This window comes from Triturus cristatus, chromosome 9 (assembly GCF_964204655.1).
Source record: "Triturus cristatus chromosome 9, aTriCri1.1, whole genome shotgun sequence".
In the NCBI taxonomy this organism is placed as follows: domain Eukaryota; kingdom Metazoa; phylum Chordata; class Amphibia; order Caudata; family Salamandridae; genus Triturus; species Triturus cristatus.
Genome location: NC_140592.1, coordinates 21,582,444 through 21,601,485, shown reverse-complemented (window position 1 = coordinate 21,601,485; position 19,042 = coordinate 21,582,444). Strand labels below are relative to the sequence as shown.

General features: G+C 46.5%; 1 protein-coding gene across 4 annotated transcripts in view; it reads right to left on the bottom strand.

Annotated features, from left to right (window-relative positions):
• MTMR14 (myotubularin related protein 14) overlaps window positions 1-19,042 on the bottom strand; it is a 182,080-nt gene that overhangs the window by 39,390 nt on the left and 123,648 nt on the right. For all 4 annotated transcript variants that reach the window (XM_085624263.1, XM_085624264.1, XM_085624267.1 and 1 more), the window contains exon 17: window positions 17,421-17,597. In XM_085624263.1, coding sequence (XP_085480389.1) covers window positions 17,421-17,597 — 177 coding nt within the window. The remainder of the gene's footprint in view (window positions 1-17,420; window positions 17,598-19,042) is intronic.

The window sequence follows — 19,042 nt, the reverse complement described above, 5'->3', positions numbered from 1 at the left end:
GCCTTGTCGCCAAACAGGAGAGTGCCATCAAAGGGCATGTCCATGAGCGAGCTCTGGACATCGGGCGAGAACCCAGTCGAACGCAACCAGGCGTGAGAAATCGCCCTGCCCAGTGAGTCAGCGGTGTCCAACCCACACCGAACGTCGAATTTAGCCGCATCCTTACCCTCAGCAATTGCCTGAGAAAGGACAGCCTGCACCTCCTCGGGACACTGAGGCAACACCGGCGCGACGGCATCCCACACCGCGTGGGAGTAGCGGCCCAACAAGCAGGCAGTGTTCACTGACCGCAGCCCTAAGCTGGCCGAGGAGAAGAACCGCTTCCCAAACTGGTCCAGCAGTTTAGAGTCCTTATCTGGCGGGGCTGTAGGAAAAGCACTCTGCGACGTAGAGGCCTGAATGACCAGACTCTCCGGCGTAGGGTGGTTAGTCAAAAAGGCAGGGTCACAGGGCGCCAGGCGACGTTCTTGTCCAACAGGCCCCCCGTGGCCGGCCTCTACCAAGTGCCCAAGAGGACGTTGGTAAGGGAGTCATTGAAGGGAAGTAATGGCTCAGACGAAGTAGACGCAGTCTGGAGCACCTCGTTGAGGTTGGTCTTGAGGGCCACCGTGGGGAGGTCAAGATTGAGGGCCTCAGCCGCCCGACGGAGAACCATTGTGTAGAAGGCACCTTCCTCCATCGTAGGCAGGGGGGGGGGGGCTAAGGGGGAGGCGAACCCCGGGTCAGAGGAGACATCGAGGTCGCCTGCCTCCTCCAAGTCGCCCACCCGATCCTGCTTGGAGTCACATTGCCGGGCAAGAGGGTCCTCGGACGCTTCCCAGTCTTCGTCAGACTCTGGCTTAGAGGGAGCCGGTCCCGGCGGCAAAGCCGGAGAAGGGACGAACGGCGCAGAGAACGGGGCTGACTGGGTCGGACCAGCGCCGTCTCCCAATGCAGATCCCAGGCCGGAAAGAAATGGTCCCGGAACCGGGGCAAGGAAGGAATAAACAGCACCCAGTGTGGAGCCAAGGGTGGAGCCGAGGGTGGCGCCGGAGCCGGCAACGCCGCACCTCGTGGCGCCGGGGCCGGAGCCTCTGGTGCTGGATGCTGTGGCGCCGGGGCCGGTGGCGGAGCCGCCGGGCCAACAGGATCTGGACACAGGACCTCAGGCCCGAAGACAGGAGCCCGAGGCCTAAAAAGGCGGTCCATGGTAGCAAGGAATTCTTGCACCTGTTCGGTAGTCGTCGATGGACCCGGGTATGGCGGGTAGGCCGCCGGACTCCCAGACTCCAGAGGAGCCACCGGGGCAAAGCCCCTGTCCCCCGCGTCCGCCTCCGGGGAGCGGCTGGGCGACGTCGGAGAGCGAACACGCTACCTCGACTTCTTCTTATGGCGTCACTTACCGGAATCCAAAGGTGAAGACTTGGAGCCGGAGGAGCGACTGCTCCGGTCCCGTTCGAGGTGCCGGGATCAGCCCCTGGACACGGAGCGGCGGCGTGACGAATGCCAGACCTCCAGCAACTTCGACGCCGCTCCCGCAAGGCCTTGGGGGCCATGGCTCGATAATCCCGGCAGTCCCGAAGTCGTGGGCAGTCTCCAGGCAGTAGAGGCAAACATCGTGGGGGTCCGCCACCGTCATATTCCGGCGACAGGCCCCACAGGACTTAAAGCCAGGCATCCCTGCGTGCACCAGGAGAAAAGAGGAGACAAAAAGTCTCAAAATAGTAGTCAAAAAGTGACTAAGGTACGTGCTCAATCCGGATCTGCACTTGCTGGCGTGGAAAAAGAAATAACTGACGGCAGCGCGCATGGGTGGCGTCTAAGTACTCTCCGTGGCGTCATCTCGGCGCTTACGACACCAGTGATGGACACAGAGCCGCACGACACCACCTACTGACGCGCAAGGGTACTGCTAAGCAAAACTTTCCGGATCCAGTCTGACGCCTGGGGATATTCTAAGGTAAGGAATCTATCACTAACGTGTCTCTTTCAGATAGTTCAGTCATTGCACATGATGCCAATGCTAGTATTCAGGGACTACAAGTGTTACTAGTGCCAGGTTATTACAAAAGTGGTTTGTGCTAATATCCAGTCATTACTCTTTGTTACTGCTAGCAACCAGTCATTACAAGCATGATTACTGGTAGGGTGTAGCCATTACAAGGGTTGTTACATCCACTGTCCAGTCATTAGCATTGCTACTGTTTGTGTCATGGTATTACAAATTTGGTTAGTGCTAAAGGAAGTACAAATATGGTTATTGCTAGTATCTGGCCACTGAAAGACTTGTTGCTACTACGGTCCAGCCAATACACACTTCAAACAGTGTTAGGATCTAGCCAGTGCAAACAGCCATTGCTAGCGTCCAGCCTTTACAAGCAGTTACTGCTAGTGTTCAGCTATTACAAGCACTGGTATTGCCAGAGTCCAGCCACGACAAGAATGACTGTCGGCACCGCCCAGCCATTAGAAGCATGGTTCCTGGCAGTGTCCAGTCATTACAAGCGTGTTTATTTGTAGGGTTCCATCATTACAAGCTTTCCTAATAATGCCCAATCATTACAAGTGTGGTTACTGATAGTGTTTAATCATTGCAAGCCTGTTTACTGCTAGTGCCTTGCTATTACTAGTGTGGTTACTGCTAGTGCTAAGTCATTACAGGGTTGGTTGCCAGTAGTATTCAGCCATTGAAAGTGTGGTTCTTGCTAGTGACCAGTCATTACAAGGTTAGTACAGTCCAGCCATTAAAGAGTTAAGAAAAAATTATACTGCTTAGGCTTGATGCTGCCTGCTGAGCCAGAGAGAAACCACTGGGAGGGGTGTGAGGGTATTGGCAGTGCGTGGAGAAGAGCAAGCCTCTTTACCACTCTTCACTACGACACCCCCTCAGCACTCCGGATGCTGACGGCAAGTTTTTCCCCAAGCAGAGCAGCACATTGCTGCAGGTAGGTTCTGCTCAGGTGCACCTCTCTTCCAAGCAGGCAGGCTCAGCTCAGGCGCACAGCAGCCTCCAAGCAGGTAGGCACAGCTCGGCAAATAGCACCATCCAAGCAGGCAGGCTTTTCTCAGTTGCACAGCACCTTCCAAGCAGGCAGGCTCAACTCAGGCGCACAGCACCTTACAAGTAGGCAGGATCAGCTCAGGCGCACAGCACCTTACAAGCAGGGAGGCTCTGCTCAGGCGCACAGCACCTTACAAACAGGGAGGCTCTGCTCAGGCGCACAGCAACTTTCTCCATTTCCAGACTACTAATCCTAACCATTACTGAGGAAAAAGCTCCTATGCTGCATCAGTGGGTTGAACGGTTCATTCTGTGTGGGAACTTATGCAGATTTTCAGAAACTTACATTTGGGGTGGTCTGGAGCTGCTGTGGCAGGAACTGAGATTCTATTTAATTACACATTTTGAGTCTTTGCACCTGAAAGCTATTCAAACATTTTACAATGAGCAAGAACAAACTGGAATTTAATAATTTGGAAGACAAGAAGTGAAATGAATTATGTAGAAGGAACTTAAGGGGGGAGATTTTTCTTCAGAACCAGAAAATATTGTATGGAAGAAAAAGAAAAGTGAATTTCTAAGAATATCCAAAAAGTACGTTTGAGTGGGTTCGTAGCGGAGAATGGGTTAGAAACAGAAGGCCAGGCAGGGTGGCTGCCAGATAAGTTATAGCACGATGGGACTTACTAACCTACACTTTTATTGAGATTGTATTTTTTTATGTTATTAAAAAGGGCAGAGGAGTGCTTTAAACTGGAAGGGTGAGAACAGAAGGTTCTGCATAAAGGCGGTCATCGTGAACAGGGATAAGATGTATTCCCCGTGTGGCAGTCATCCCATACTTTCGATACATTGAGGGGAGAGTCACTGACCTATGCATGCATTTGGAAGACTGAGTGCACTTTTGTTCTGAGAGACTGGAGGGCAGAGGCCTAGGGGCTCTCTATAGATGGGTAGAGGCCATAATCTTGCACGAGGGTGCAACAGAAGACAGACAAGAGGCAGGTAGCTCCCAAATGGTTTGATATCAGAGAAACTGAGACAGTGTTCCACCATACTGTTCGCCCACATTAACCTTGTGGAAGCTGAGAGGCGCTAGTCCAGAGGCACTACTGCTATCGCAATACCTCAACTTGAATACACAGAATAGACGCGCACTGAACTGGAGAGGGTGGGTCTGTAACAAAGGTGACAGCGTGACTGGAACACCACACTGGGTCAGAAAGGAACATTCAATGCCAGGGGAGGTGGTAGAACTGCAGTGCAAAGCCGTCTATATCGGACAGACCCCGAGGTACTGTGCAGCTGGGAATTACAGCTGGCGGAGTCAGTAGAGGAGGGCAATAGTGAACACCCTAAGAGCACATGCGTGCATGTGAAATAGGGTATCCGATGCAGGCTTCCACTGCACTAGGCAGCAATGCATGCAAGCAAAAGTGACACACAGGGTGCTACTGAAGAGGTGCTCAGCAGGGCACTGGTGCTGGAAGAATCCTCACACGGTTAGGAATGGAGCAAAATGTCTCACCAAGGAGCAGCTGGGGTAGTCATGTGGATGCACTAGCCAGAATATTGATGGAGAATTGGATATGGTTGAGCCTGGCAGCATGTGTGAGGATGAGCACGGACGCAGGAAGAGGGATGTGTTGTCTGGAGGAGGTAGGCGGCAATTCACACTGGTCTTATGGTCTTGGATCGGCTTTGCCTGGGCTTTAGTTCACTGCTTCGGAGGGATGGTGCTGGTCGCCGAGCCAGCAGACAGCACTTATGTTGTCTCCAAATCTTTCATTACTGGAGCAGAATAATCCAAGTGCAGCTGCAGTTTCCAGGAACTAAAGTTTGGAAGGCAGAAGATCCAGAGATGGGGTGCAGATGGAGAAAAGAAGTAGTGGGCGGGGGGGCGTGCTCTATAAACTAAGACAGCATCAAAATGCTCGTCAATAGAATGCCTACACATGGCTCAGACATGGTAGAGAGCATAGGCTTTGCTGGGTTTACCAGAAGAATTCAAAAGCTGCAGCATTTAAATACCAGAGGCCCCCACAAGACTGTAGATCAACCAATGTGAAGGAAATTAGCCCAGAACATCAGAACCAGTAGCGGCTCCTGGAGGGAGTGCTGCGGGGCGGGGCAGGGTGGGCAGTAGTAAACTCCGGCATACGGCCGAACTGAGGTAAGTACATAAATAAAACTAATTACATTGCCCACGTTGCAACGCCAAATGGCGATGCAGCGTGCGCAATGTAATTTGTTTTATTTATGTACTTACCTCCGTCCGGCCGTATGCCGGAGTTTACAAGCCCCCACCCTGCCTCACCGCCCCGCAGCACTCCCTCCAGGAGCCCCTACTGATCAGAACTTCTAGAATACATCATCCCCAGTGAGTGCTATGCAACCACTTTTAAGTTCAAATAGTTTTATTAAGCATCTTTTCAATGAACAGGGTGACGTACATACACGTTTGTAGAATGGTGATAATACATAAGGGTAAATGAGGCGAGGAGTATGGTACCATGCTAGCAGTAAAATTAAAGAGTGTATACATACGTACAGCAAATAAAATACAAAGACCAAGAACCATATAAAACGAGCAAGCAAGTTAACTAAAGGAAAAGAGGATAAATGAAAAGAGGTAGGCCCAAGAATCGATGAAGCGGGTTACGAACCGGTATTTGTACAGGAATGAGATGAGGTGAGGTCTTGCTACGAGAGTGAGAGGACCATCTTCGAACGTGTTTGTGAAAAACAAGCGTATATTCCGGCAAATAGATTCATTTAGAGGATGTAAATGACCTCATGGCGGTTTATTAGTGGCAAAGTAATTGTCGAACTTGTCCCATAAATGCCTTGCAGATGATTTCCAAGGAGAATGTTGTAGAGCGATATTGTCCGCTCCCCTAAGATGGATTACCCAGTTGATCTAATTTTTAAATAAAGCTTTTTGAGTGTCCTTTAAATTATTCAGGACTATTTTAACAGCTGAAGTGAGTAGGAGGTACAGAAGCACATTTTCTGTAGGGGTTTTTATGTCCGTATTAAGACAGCTTGTAATTAAAGAGGAGAATTCTCTTTTAAGGTGACAGTCAAAGAGGGCAGATAAAAATTCGAATGTTTTGTCCCAGAACTTAAGAGTTTTACAGCGGAGAACTAGATGGGGTAGATCTCCTATTCCTTCTTTACCATTCCAACCGGATGGGTCTGGGCTGAGGTTTTGCGAGTATAGGCGTGCCGGCGTCCAGTAGGCTTTATGTATAAGCCATAATTTTGTTTGCGAAAGGACCGGGGAGATTTTACAACGTGTGACTGAGTTGTAGATTTGGGACCACTGTTTCAGACAAGGGGTAGGAGGAATGTTGATCTCAGAATGTGACAATATTTTTGTTTAATGATGAGATTTTTGGCCGTAGAAGTTTATAAATATGAGAATCTTGGTGTCCCAGCTTGTTGATATTAGAGAAGAAGCTTGGTAATGAAGGAGAGGATTTATGTATTTTAGATTTAGACAAGGCAGTTTTGATTATAAGGAAATAATAGAATTCAGACTTGTCTAAGTGGTATTTACTTTAAGTTCCATAAATGAAAGGGGGTGCTAATTTTATTCAAGTTGTTGGGGAAAGAAAATGCCCCTGTTAATCCAGGATTCAAAACGAAGGGGATTGCCCTTGTATTTGACATTACAGTTGTTCCATAACAATTGGATACTTGAAAGTCTGATGCTGGAGGGGAGTTTCTTGTCCACTTGTACAAGAGGTTTGTGCTTTTGAAGATAGATTTGGATCCGTTTAGTTTTATAGAGTTTGAAGTCAATAAGGTGAGAGGGTTTAGATTGTCCAATATAGCCTTTTCCACCTCAAACCAGACTGGAACATAGTTAATAGGGGTAGGAAGCCAGCAAGAACCCTGTTTTTTTTAGGGATATTCTAGCTTTACCTTGCCAGATGAAATTGGAAATGAGAATGTCTAATTTGCGGTGAAAGTCATCGGATAGAACAAGGGGCAGCGTATTGATGAGGCATTGACCAACGGGGAGAACATCATCTTTATCCTTTAGATTTTGCCCCACCAGGTTATGAATCGGGGGGACCAGTAGTCCTATAGGTTTTTGATTTTCTCAAAGGTAGAGATTTCATTGTGCAGTAGAGTGTCAATGATGTTGCAGCCAAACGCGATCCCTAGATATTTAATATAATCAGTTTGCCATGCCAGGCCAGGCCAGATGAACCTAGGATGTCGAGCAGTGAATGTTTAATGGTTTTACTTCAGATTTGTATCCATCAGGGCTGAAATAGATGGTTCTGGGTTTTCTGTAACTATGAGGATGTCGTCTGCGTAGGCAGCCAGTTTAACCAGAGTCTTATTGAAGATCACTTCCTTGATATCAGAGTTCCGTTTTATGTCCTGTAGGAGTGGTTCCAGAGCTATTAAAAATAGAGAGGGGAACAAGGGACACCCTTGTCTAATGCCCTGTTGTAGATTGAGGGACTCAGAGTGGGAACCATTGATTGCAATGCGTGCAGAGGGTTTAACGTAGAGGGCCACGACTATCCTAATGAAGGGCTCACCCAGATCCAAGGAATACATGCAATGCTTTCAAAAGGACCACGACACCTTGTCGAAAGCCTTATCTGCGTCAAGGGTTATGGCAATGGAAAGGACTGGATAAAAAGCGCATTTTCAAGGACATTGCATAACAGATGGGTGTTGTCATTAGACATTCGATGTCTAATAAAGCAGACTTGGGAATTGCTTACGAGTTGTGGTAGAAAAGTGTGGAGTCAGTTGGCCAGAATGTCCGCTTACATTTTACAATAAACATTAATGAGGGAGATCGGTCTATAGTTTTTTTGGAAGTAAAGGATCTTTGCCATCCTTTGGAAGAAGGACGAGGTTGGCCTCTCATGGAGTCGGGTGTAATACCCCCCTCGGCTATACTATTATAGACCCTTAACATGGTTGGTAAGAGAAGCTCATTGAAGGACTTACAACATTTGGCTGTGAAGCAGCCAGGACCCAGAGCTTTGTTATCTTTTAGTAATTTAATGGCCCTGGACACCTCCAGTTCATTGATCGGCTTCCCAAGAGTAACTATCGGTATCAGAAAGTTTAGGAAGATTTAGTCTACTTAGGTAGTTTGTGCATTCTAAGGGGTTGGCCATTATGATATAAATCCTCAATTTTTTTTTTAATCAATCTAATATTGCTTTAGGTTTGTTATGGGTTTGGTTGTTTGCATCTTTGATTGCGTTAATGTTGAATTGATTCGGTTCATGTTTACGATAGGATGCAAGCATTTTGCCGGCTTTATTGGCTTTGCACCAGTTTGAGGCTTTTAAATTTATTTATCCAAACCACTGCACGTTCGCTTAGGATTTTGTCGTATTCATACTTCTTTTGTGTTAGGAGGTGGAGTGTATTATTAATTAGAGAGAAAGCGGCCAGGTGAACTTCTAGAAGGTGAGCTGCTAGAAGATTTAAATACATTTCTTCCTTACTTTGAATATGTAGTTTTCGATCTACAAACATAACCAAAGACAACTAATAGCCCAATTCATTGAGGAAAATATATAATTGTAACCTTTGCAACTCAACTCACCAACTTTGTATGTACATTGAAGTCTAGAACCCTGGGTCTCCAATGCACTCTGGTCCATAAGGGATCTTCATCATCAACACTATCCTCTAGTCAAAGTATATGTGACGATGCAAGCTTTGCACAGTGCAACAAAACAACGCAAGGGGCGTTTCCTGAGAAGCGGAGAAGAAGCAATGGGCAAGGACAGAGGGCCATTAAAGATGGAGGTCAATGCCAGGACATCAAGGTGTGCAAGGCTTAACGAAGCCATGCTCAGCACATACTGTTGGGCGGGGAGGGAGGGGGGAGGGTGCGGGGGGTCATCAGATTTAAACCTAAACAAAACAGAGAGGACTTTGAAAACCTCCAGCAGTCAACTTGTGCCCAGGAGTAGTCCTGAAGTCCATAAATTCCATGGCTCAAGAGAAATCCAGGGTGCAGATGTGGTCTCTTATCTTTCTAGGTTTAGATTCAAAACCAGGGGCAAAGCAGTTAGGCTTTTCTAGAAGGCTCAACCGCAGAAGCTCAAGAAAAGTTTCTAATATTAGCAAATATGTTTTCTCTTAATCACTTTATAGATATGGCCAAAGAGAACATTTCAACAAGGTTTTTAGGATTATTTTTGTATAGATGAAGTTGGTCCAGCAGTTACTGCCTCTCGGAAAAAATACGGTTGGGTCGAATGAATTTCTTTAGCCTTTGTAACCAATTTCACATTGCAAAGTTCAGAGAGGACAAGGGAGCAGGTCTAAGTGGGACCTTGCATTTGCCTTGAGAGGACCACAGTGCAAACAGCAATTGCGAGCTATTAGTGCACATCTGTGTGATCCTGAAGAAGACAGACGGTATACCTTATTGTTTGAAACTGCTAGGTGGGTGGTAACGTAGGGTAATGGCGCTCCTAGGCAGTACGCAGATAGTGTACTCGTGTCTGTATTGAGTGAGCGGTGCAAAAAAGGGGAAGAAAGAACCACCCTTCTACCTCAATTGTGGCAAAACCACCAAGCAAAAATAACACAATCCCTTGCACACGCATAATATATATATCTATCTATCTCTCTATCTATCTCTCACGTAGGTAAAAAAGTAAGAGCAATCTTGATCCGTAGCTCGATTTCATAACGTAAATAGTTTATTCTTCACGTAGTCAAACAAAATAAAGTCTTAGCCAACACATGTTTTGTCGTGTTTGTGCTGTTGTAAGCCCCGACTTCTTCAGGGCTATGAAACATATGTAACCAATATGGGAATTGTAAGTACCTCAGAATCACCCCTGTGAATAAAAGCATCCAAGTTATTTCAGTTCATGTTGCTTTTCAGAACCTGTGGAAACCCGTGCTAATATGTAGTAACAGTAAAGCTTTCTTTAGCTGTCTAATACACAGGTGGGTCAAAAGAGAAGTGTGCACAACTGTGTAGAGTCATAGTTTTTTCGAAATTGCATCACACTTGTAATGGCACAGTCAATGGGAGAAAACATACACATTTATAAATGTGACTTTTGTGGTATAGTGCACGGTGAGTCTTTTAAATGTTAAGACAAAAAGTTGACAACCCCTTAATGTTGCCTACTATCAATAGGGATCAAAATATTTAGAACACGAGAAATACCTAGAGTTCTATCGACGTAAATCCTATAGGAGATGACAAAATATGTGCAAAAGGGACTCGGTAACGTATTAGAGTACCCATAATGGGTTATTGTCATTAACAATACGAGGGGTGCACTGAAACGTGTACCAGTTTTGTTTATTAGTACCAAGAACTACATGAAGGGTCCCTCAGCCAGGGACACCTTATACCTTGAGCCCATTACAGGACGGAATTAAAACCAAAACTAAGGTTGGTGTTCTTTCATAGTCCTAATTGGCAATTGATGCTGGACACCGTTTGGGTACTCAAATACATTACCGAGTCCCTTTTGCACATATTTTGTATCATCTCCTGTAGGTTATACGTCAAGAGAACTCTACATATTTCCTGTGTTCTCAATATTTTCATCCCTATTGATAGTAGGCAATGTTAAGTGGTTTTCAACTTTTTGTCTTAACATTAAAAGACTCACCGTGCACTATACCACAAAAGTCACAATCTTCAAATGTCTACGATTTCTCCTATTGACGGTGCCATTACAAGTGTGATGCGATTTCGAAAAAAACAATGACTTTACACAGTTGTGCACACTTCATTTGTGAACCACCAGTGTATTAGACAGCCACAGACCGCTTTACTGTTACTACATATTAGCATGGGTTTCCACAGGTTCTGAAAAGCAACATGAACCGAAATACCTTGGAAGCTTTTGTTCACAGGGGTGATTGTGATATTTTGAAAAATCTCTGATGGGTACTTACAATTCCCATATTGTTTACATACATTTCTTAGCCCAGAAGAAGTCGCGGCTTACAACAGCACAAACGTGATGAAACACGTGTTGGCTAAGACTTCATTGCGTTTGACTAAGTGAAGAATAAATGATTTATGTTACGAGATCGAGCTACGGATCAAGATTGCTCTTACTTTTTTACCTAAGTGATATATATATTATTTAGCGGGTGCAAAGGATTGTGTGTTAGTATTCCTTATTGACTCCTAGCTAACTTTGCCCAATTTGTGGAAGAGATTTTAATACTGAATATGTGGTAAAGAGAGAGCAGACAAACATTAACTACTGTATATTCTGTCCTACCAAAATCTAACTAGAAGACAGCGAAAGAAGAAAGAAACTGGTGCTATAAAAAACAAAAACAAAAAAAACAGTGTCGGAGGATGATGGAACGCCATAACATTAGGAGTTCAGATACAGTTGTTTAGAACCATCTCTGATATGAGAAGACAGACGCTAGTCAAGACTCAATTTGTTTTCTGCTGATAATGGCAACTGTACCTTCTTGGAAGAAGAGCTGCGGTCATGAATAATGACAGGATGGATGTGGGAATGACAGAAAGTACCTCAACATAGATTCATTGGCAAAAATAGGTCATAGTTGCAGTATTAGTATTTCAGAACATTTGGAAAACCAACATGTCACATAATGTAGGGCATGGCCGAACAAGATGGTGGACGAGAGTTAACGTCGCTCCGCGTAACACGGCCCCAGCAGTATCCTTCACCATCCTCCTGGATTTCATCTGTTTAGCTTTCCTAGAACTGAGTGGACGTCCAACGACTGACGGGCCCGCCATTTGTTTTGGTGGAAAAGGTGTGGATCAAGCGAGGTAGAGTCAGCAAGCCGAGCACGGCCTGGAGACCAGTCGCGTCCTTGTGCTCATGGGGCACGGACACAAAATGTGTGGGGAGCGGAGTCCCTGGAGACTAGTTGCCCTGCAACACCGTGGGACTGCAATGGGTGAGTGCCGAGGACGTGGGTCTCTGAGGCCAGCCACAACACCTGGGTGGGGCCGGGCCACCCATAGCTGGGGTTTTTCCTGGGCCTGCGCGCCCAGTCAGACCAGTCTATATTTGAGCGGTTTCCGGATCCAATCATGCGGGGACTCGGTGCTTCTTATGGGCGAGATGGCATAGCTTCTGTTGGCTCACGATCCACCAATGCCAAGGCTGGTAACAATCCACACTATGGGCAGCTCCCCTGGAGTATGTTTGAAAGCTCCTACTTCCCACCCCCTACCGACACATCCGTGGATTGGGCTCCAGCACCTACAGTGCAGCGGCTATCCACTCTCCTCTCCCTCCCCCGTCAGGCACTTGAGGGGTGAGGCAGCAGCGAATGAGCTAGGCTGCAATGGGGGTACCTCACAGAGCTTATGAAGCACATCAACTACTAGTGCCGCCTCCACCCAACAATTGGGGAGGGCAAGGGCACTCGACGGGCCTGGCATGATCACTTCCGGCCCATTACAGGGGATCTAATGGCCAAGGATAAGCCGTAGACCGAAGGGAAATGGAGGGGGAATCTGGACAGGTTCACTCATGCTGAAAGCACCTCTACCCACTCTGCACAGCCTATAACTAGCACCTTACAATTTGCCCTATATGCCACACACCCTGGGAAAGAGGCAACTGACGGCGGCAATACTCACAGCCATTACTCAATCTAAAGAGGTCCTGGAGGCCTGCACTGGGGCAGTGGGCGAGAATGTTTCCTGCTCTGACGAGACCTGCGGCAAGTAGAGGACAAAGTCAACCAGGCCGAAGGCAGGATCTTTGAACTGGAAGATACGGTGAAAACACTACAAAAGTCCCTTACTAAGATGACGACCACAACCAGGGAATTGGCGATTCGAGTGGAGGATGGCGCAGGGAGGGCCCGTAGAAATAATCTACGCTCTGCAGGATTCCCGGCAGGCTGTGAAGACCTACTCCCCTGAGAAATTCCCTGAACGCTGGTTTCAGTGCCATTTACTACCTGGTGAATGATCCTCGGTTTTCTCACCCAACGGGTCGGACACAGTGCTCACCAGCTGCCTGGTGCTCCCCAGCGTCTCATGACTACCAGATACCTCAACTATCACTATCGGGCCGCTGTTCTGTGCTGGGCCCGTACACAGACCAACATCACATTTGACTCAAAAGATCAGGATATTTACAGACACACAAGCCTGGTGCAGCAACAGAGGAATTCCTTTGTTGAGGCTAAGCAGAAGATTAAGACCCTGGGCATTTGCTACATGCTTTTCTACCAAAAATACCTTAAAGTGCTCTATCAAAAACACACGTTCTTTGAATCACCGCAAGAGCTCTGGGAGTACCGCTGCTCCTTAATGTGATGCCGCCCCCATCGGAAAGTCTCATTGCTCGGTCTGGGGCTCAGGAGATGGCGCTCCACCCCCAGCCGCGCATGAAGAGCAAACACCAATGACGCCCCCCAAGAGAGCACAGAGAGGGTCCCCTGGGAGCACTGCGAGCCCCTCTAGAAGGGATGAAGAAACAACAGAGGGAGAGGGAGGCGATGCAAGTGGAGATGCACCTGCTGTGACGCCACGGCCCTGATGATGTAAGAGTTGGCCTCGGGGGGGGGGGGGGATGTGTTTTGGAAGAGGATATAATGCAACAGGAGAGCAAACTGGTTAGGTTGTGGGACGCTCTTCCGACAAACCCCTCCGCACAGACTGAAAAGCCCAAAAAGTGAAGGTTTGTGAGCTTTGGGACCAATTGGAAACATGTACTAAAAAGACAACAGATAGTGGTATCTGGAAGGGGACAAGGCAGGCAGAATGTTAGCACATCTGCTAAGAGCGGAGGCCGCGCCGCATTCTGTCTTAGCCATTGTTGATTAGTTGGGCAATATGTGCCACAAGCAGCAGGCCATTAATACCGCCTTTGAGGATCACTTCCGGAGGGTGTATACAGCACCTCCGAGGACAGAGCTCTCGCAAGAGCTATTAAGACTACTTAGAGGCGCTCCCACTCCATGCTCTGGAACCATCGGTGAAGGAAGAGCTGGAGGCTCAGTTTTCCAGTGAGGGCCATGACACCTGCAAAGTCATCAGGGAGTGACAGCTTACCGGCGGAAGTCTATAAGTGCTACCCCCAGATTTTGATGGCTAGTTATTGGAGGTTTATGTGGAAGCCTTCGATAAGGGAACCCTTACGCATTCAATGAGGGAGGCATTAATAGCAGTAATCCCAAAGCAGGGTAATGACCCTTTAGCATTGGGGTTGTCGTATAAACCCATCTCTATGTAAAATTTTGACCTCAAGCTTCTGAGTCACCTTCTGCCACACCCTTTGCTTCCGTGTTTACCCCAGCTGACTCAGGAGGATCAATCCAGCTTTATTCCTCATAGGAACACCCAGCGTACCTTGCACCAGTTGGTGCATGTTTTACACTCACCAGACTTACAGGGACATCTGTGGGCGCTTGCTTTTTTGGATATTGAGCAGGCTTTTGACTCAATTTCATGGAATTACCTATGGCTGGTACTGGCACGGATGGGGTTGGGTCCCCGTTTTATTAAAAGGGTTCAGCTAATACACACAAGCCCAGTAGCGATAGTACGAATTTGGATGGTATGTGTCGATGGAGAGCCTTCTAAAGAGAGGCACAAGACCGAGACGACCATTGTCACTGTTGCTCTTTGCCATGGCGATGCAGCTTCTGGCTTGTAGACTTCGCTATGCACTTACGAGTTGGGGAATCTCGGTGGTCTGACAGAACAGAGTCTCATTGTATGCGGACGACGCTATGATTCATCTGCGACAACTGGACAGGTCGGCCCGATACTCCTGGCGGTGATGTCAGAGTTCTGGGATCTGTCGGGACTGAAACTCAACCCTAGCAAGTCAGTTCTGTTGATCTGTCCTGGTCGGCTGAGGGTGTGAAATATCTAGGGGTTTATATTACCAGTGATCAGTCCTAGTCCTATGCTCGTAATATGGGTAGAGTGCTGGATAATCTATGGCCTACTCTTAAGTTTGGGGTCACCCTGCCCCTCTCCCTGAAGGGCAGGATAGGTCTCATAAAAATGGTGGTACTGCCACAGTGTCTCTACATAATGCAAAGCGCCTTTTATGAACTTCCGCAGATATTCGTGGAGCTTTACAAATTACTGTTGGAGCTCCTGTGGCAGGGCAAAAGATGCAGAGTAGGGTTAGCAACCCGGAGACGCGAATGGGATAAAGGGTGGGTGGAGGTCCCCGATCTTGAGCTCTATTATTTTGTAGCTCAAATGCAACATGCAATACATTGGCTGGACAGGGAACCCAACTAGAAACGGTCCATTTCAGCTGGTGCTTACAGGGACCAACAACTGGGGCCCTCCGGATGAGAGGTGAGGGTATACCCAGGGACCTTCCGCACTCCGTTCGACGGGTAGGGCGAATATGGCAGAAGGTAGTGAAGCACAGTTTTAGAAGGGCACCGTTTGACCCAGAACTCGACTTCTGGTTAATCTTCCCATTTGTGCAGATAGCCTCGGTGAAGTCAGTAGAGAAATGGCAGGAGAGTGGCTGTATTTTGCTGTCAGGTTTGTAACCAGTGGACCGCTTTGTGTCCCCTCAGAGACACTATGGCAATATTTAATTTAGGACAAGATTAGTCCCTGCAATATACCGAGTTAGCTACAACTGCCCTGCAGTCGTGGCCCATGTTTCTGGGGGCACCAGAACCCACAAAACCTGGTGACACTTTTGGCCATGGCAGGGGGACGAAGCCTCCTCTCCCAATTATACCAGGCTCTTCACTCGGATAGACAACCCAGGCAGCTCAAGGTTGAAGACACACGGCAACAGCATCCGACTGAGCCCCTTAACTCCAAAGACTGTTCTAGTGTTCATGGTGGGGTTCGTACGGTGGCGGTCAGCCCCTCATTTAAGTTGATACAATATGATTCATATGACATACCTGTCCCCAAAGAGACTGCATGCGAAATACCCCTCCCGGGGAAGTGGATGCCCCAAGTGTTTTTTTGCATATGGTGTGGCACTGTCCTACATGGATTTGTGTTTTGGGTTCGGGTCCTAGCTCACCTACAGAGGGTGACAGGATGGGAAATTTCCCATACAGCTGAGCAATGTATCTAGGGAATCCTGTCGAAATACCAGAAAACTAAGATCAGTTGACGCTTTGCAGTGCTCAGTCTAGTAGTAGAGAAGAGATGTATAACCAAACATTTGATGGGGGTGTAGAGAAATATCAGGCACTCCGCCTCCCCCTGGCTTGGCTACTGCTCATGAACAGTTATAAAAAAAAAAACTTGGTTCACAAGGTCATGTATAATAATGTTACCAAGTGGAGACATAATAGAACTTATCAAATATTTCTAACACTGAATTCCCCAACTCAAGAATTTTACAACCCACTGGAATTTTAGAGAGACAGATATCAAAGGAAGGCAAATCTCGTATCCTTGTAAATATCAGCAGCCTGCACACAGGTTGCCTGTTTCAAAGGTTCATTTTAATGGCAACACGTTTCAACCCAACTGGATCTTCGCCAACCGTTTGGGTTGAAACGCGTTGCCATTAAAATGAACCTCTGAAACGGGCATGCTGTGTGCGGGTTGCTGATATTTACAAGAATACGAGATTTGCCTTCCTTTGATTTCAAGCAGTGTTATCACCCGCTATTCTGCACTCTCCCTGCATGGTGGATGTGGCCAGTTCTCTGTGAAGTATATATATATTTATCCCATCATTGTATTAAGACATATTATATATAATGCTTTTGGAGAAGCTGAAACATGCCAAGCTGTCAAAAATAAGTGATCTTGTTTTTGGGAGTCCATGATTTCCTTTTTTACTTTTCTCAGGAGGGGTCAGACATTTGCATACAATACAGGAGCTTGCCCTGCTAAGCTTGGTACCTGCCCAGGTTAAGGTGCTGACACTACACAAGTTGTTTTACTTTTGATATCGATCTCCATTGCTATCTCCCTCTCTACCGATCTAAATGAAAAACAAACTGATTTTAAGAAGTTGGGAAACCACTGAAAAATACCCACTGGAATGCCCCTAAAGAGCATTTAAAAAAAAAAAAGAAAAAAATAAATAACATAAAAAAATTCAAGGAAATAATTTTTGGATGCAATGGTTGTAAATTTAGCTTCAAAGATATCAATTTTAGGTAAAAAAAAACATTTAACTTTGACGATTAGCACACAATACGTGGCAAAAAGCAGGTTAAGCGTGAGCAGCCAGCATCCCTTTAAAACATCGCGCTGAAGACAGTTGCAACTACAGCCACTTATGCCGACACAAATAAAAAACAAGCAACCTCTAGGTTTTCAGAGTAGAAAAACATGCAACAACTCTACAAATTAAAGTTTCACTGGAAAAGGACAAAAATTGTCCTACTGCATTTAGAAAGAGTATGCGTGAAGGGAAAATCTGCAAACGCACACTAAAACAAGGTTAAAAACAAAGTCAACTGGAGAAATCCGGTATCAGCATCATAAAACCTCAGTTACCTGCGCTGCGGCACCTCAAGCGGACTGCTGCCTATCCGAAGGAAGCTATCTGAATGATTAGATGAGGAAGAGCTTGAAGATTTTGCTTCAGTTACCCCTGGATAGAGTAGCCGGTCTTCTGAATGCAAAGCACGGCCCATGAGCACCGTCTGAGGAGAAGAGTTATGAGCCTTCCGCCTGTAAAAGGAGGGTAAAACATGTAAACATTTACTGCTTCTGTCATCAATCATACAACTTTGATAGCAGAGAGCTCATCCCAAGATGCGCATTTAAAATATTTTCATCGAAGAGCTGAAGCATACAAATAGGATATGTTTCAAACCTATTACCAACCACCATAGCTTTTCCATAGGCTCTGTGTAATAAAGAGCCCAAAGAAAACACTGTTGGAGACTAGAACATAGATTGAGGACCACTCTGTCTCAGGAGGAGAGGAATAAAGATGCAATTGTCATCTGTGAAAGAGCTATTGCAGAGGCCAAATCTGCTTACTACAAAAGTAAATGTGAAGGGCTTGAATGATCAAAATTAGCTTTTTAAGACCGTGAAAGAGTTAGCCTCCCTATTCTGTAATCTCTTGAAAACTTTCAACGTTTCTGCAATAGTATAGCAGACTATTTTAAAGAGAAAATCATTAATATTTTTTCTGAAATGAATTCAGTGGAAGGTATGGCCCATCTCCTGGGGGAAAGGGAGAATCCTAGAACCAAGGAAACCTCTTTTTTTTAAGCTTCCTTTCCCTTTATAACCTATACTCAAACACTTTTTTAATGCAATTGAGGTCAGGATTCTAGGAGGACCCAAGTCCCCCCCAAATTCTCCAATTAGCACCAGATATTGCAAGTACCTATTTAGAAAAGGTTTTAAATAAAGTTATTAGGACGGAAATTTTCCCTCAACTATGGAAGTTGGCAATTGTTATCCCTTTAAAGAAAAAGTCAAATGGAGCATCGGATGATCTTAAGAATCTATGTCCCATCTCATTGTTACCTCCTCCAGCCAAAAAGTGGGAGCAATATATGAATCAGATGAGGAAGGAATTCACTGCCACACAAAACCTTTTAGATCCTTTTCAGAACGGTTTCCGTACTAGACATAGCATGGAATCAGCCTTGGTAGTAGCAGGTCTCACTCGGACACAAGTGGACCAGGATGGTGCTGCCATCCTGGTGATGTTGGATTTATCTGCAGCATTTGACACGGTGTCTCCAACTCGCCTGGTGTGCCGATTTTGCCAGAACAGGGATAAGAAACACCACATTGGCCTCACTGAGCTTTTTTCATACCTCAAGAACTCCTAGTCAGCCGCTGTAATTTTAGGGCTCCCCCTTTCTAAATACCATGTGGAGTCCCACAGGGGTCTTCATTTAGCCCCTCGCTGTTCAATCTGTATCTGGCTCCACTCGCAGCCCTAGTGGGGTCTTTGGACTTCGAGGTTCAATTTTATGCAGATTCTCAGATTGTCTCAGTGAGCGTGAATAAACGTGCTGTGGCCGAGAGGTTCAAGCAATACATGTGAAGCATCAGTAGCTGGATGAAGGTCAATCACTGGATGCAGAAAAGACAGATCATGATCTTTGGGGCCCAGAATTGTGTGCGGTCCGTGATGTGGTTGCGGTCAT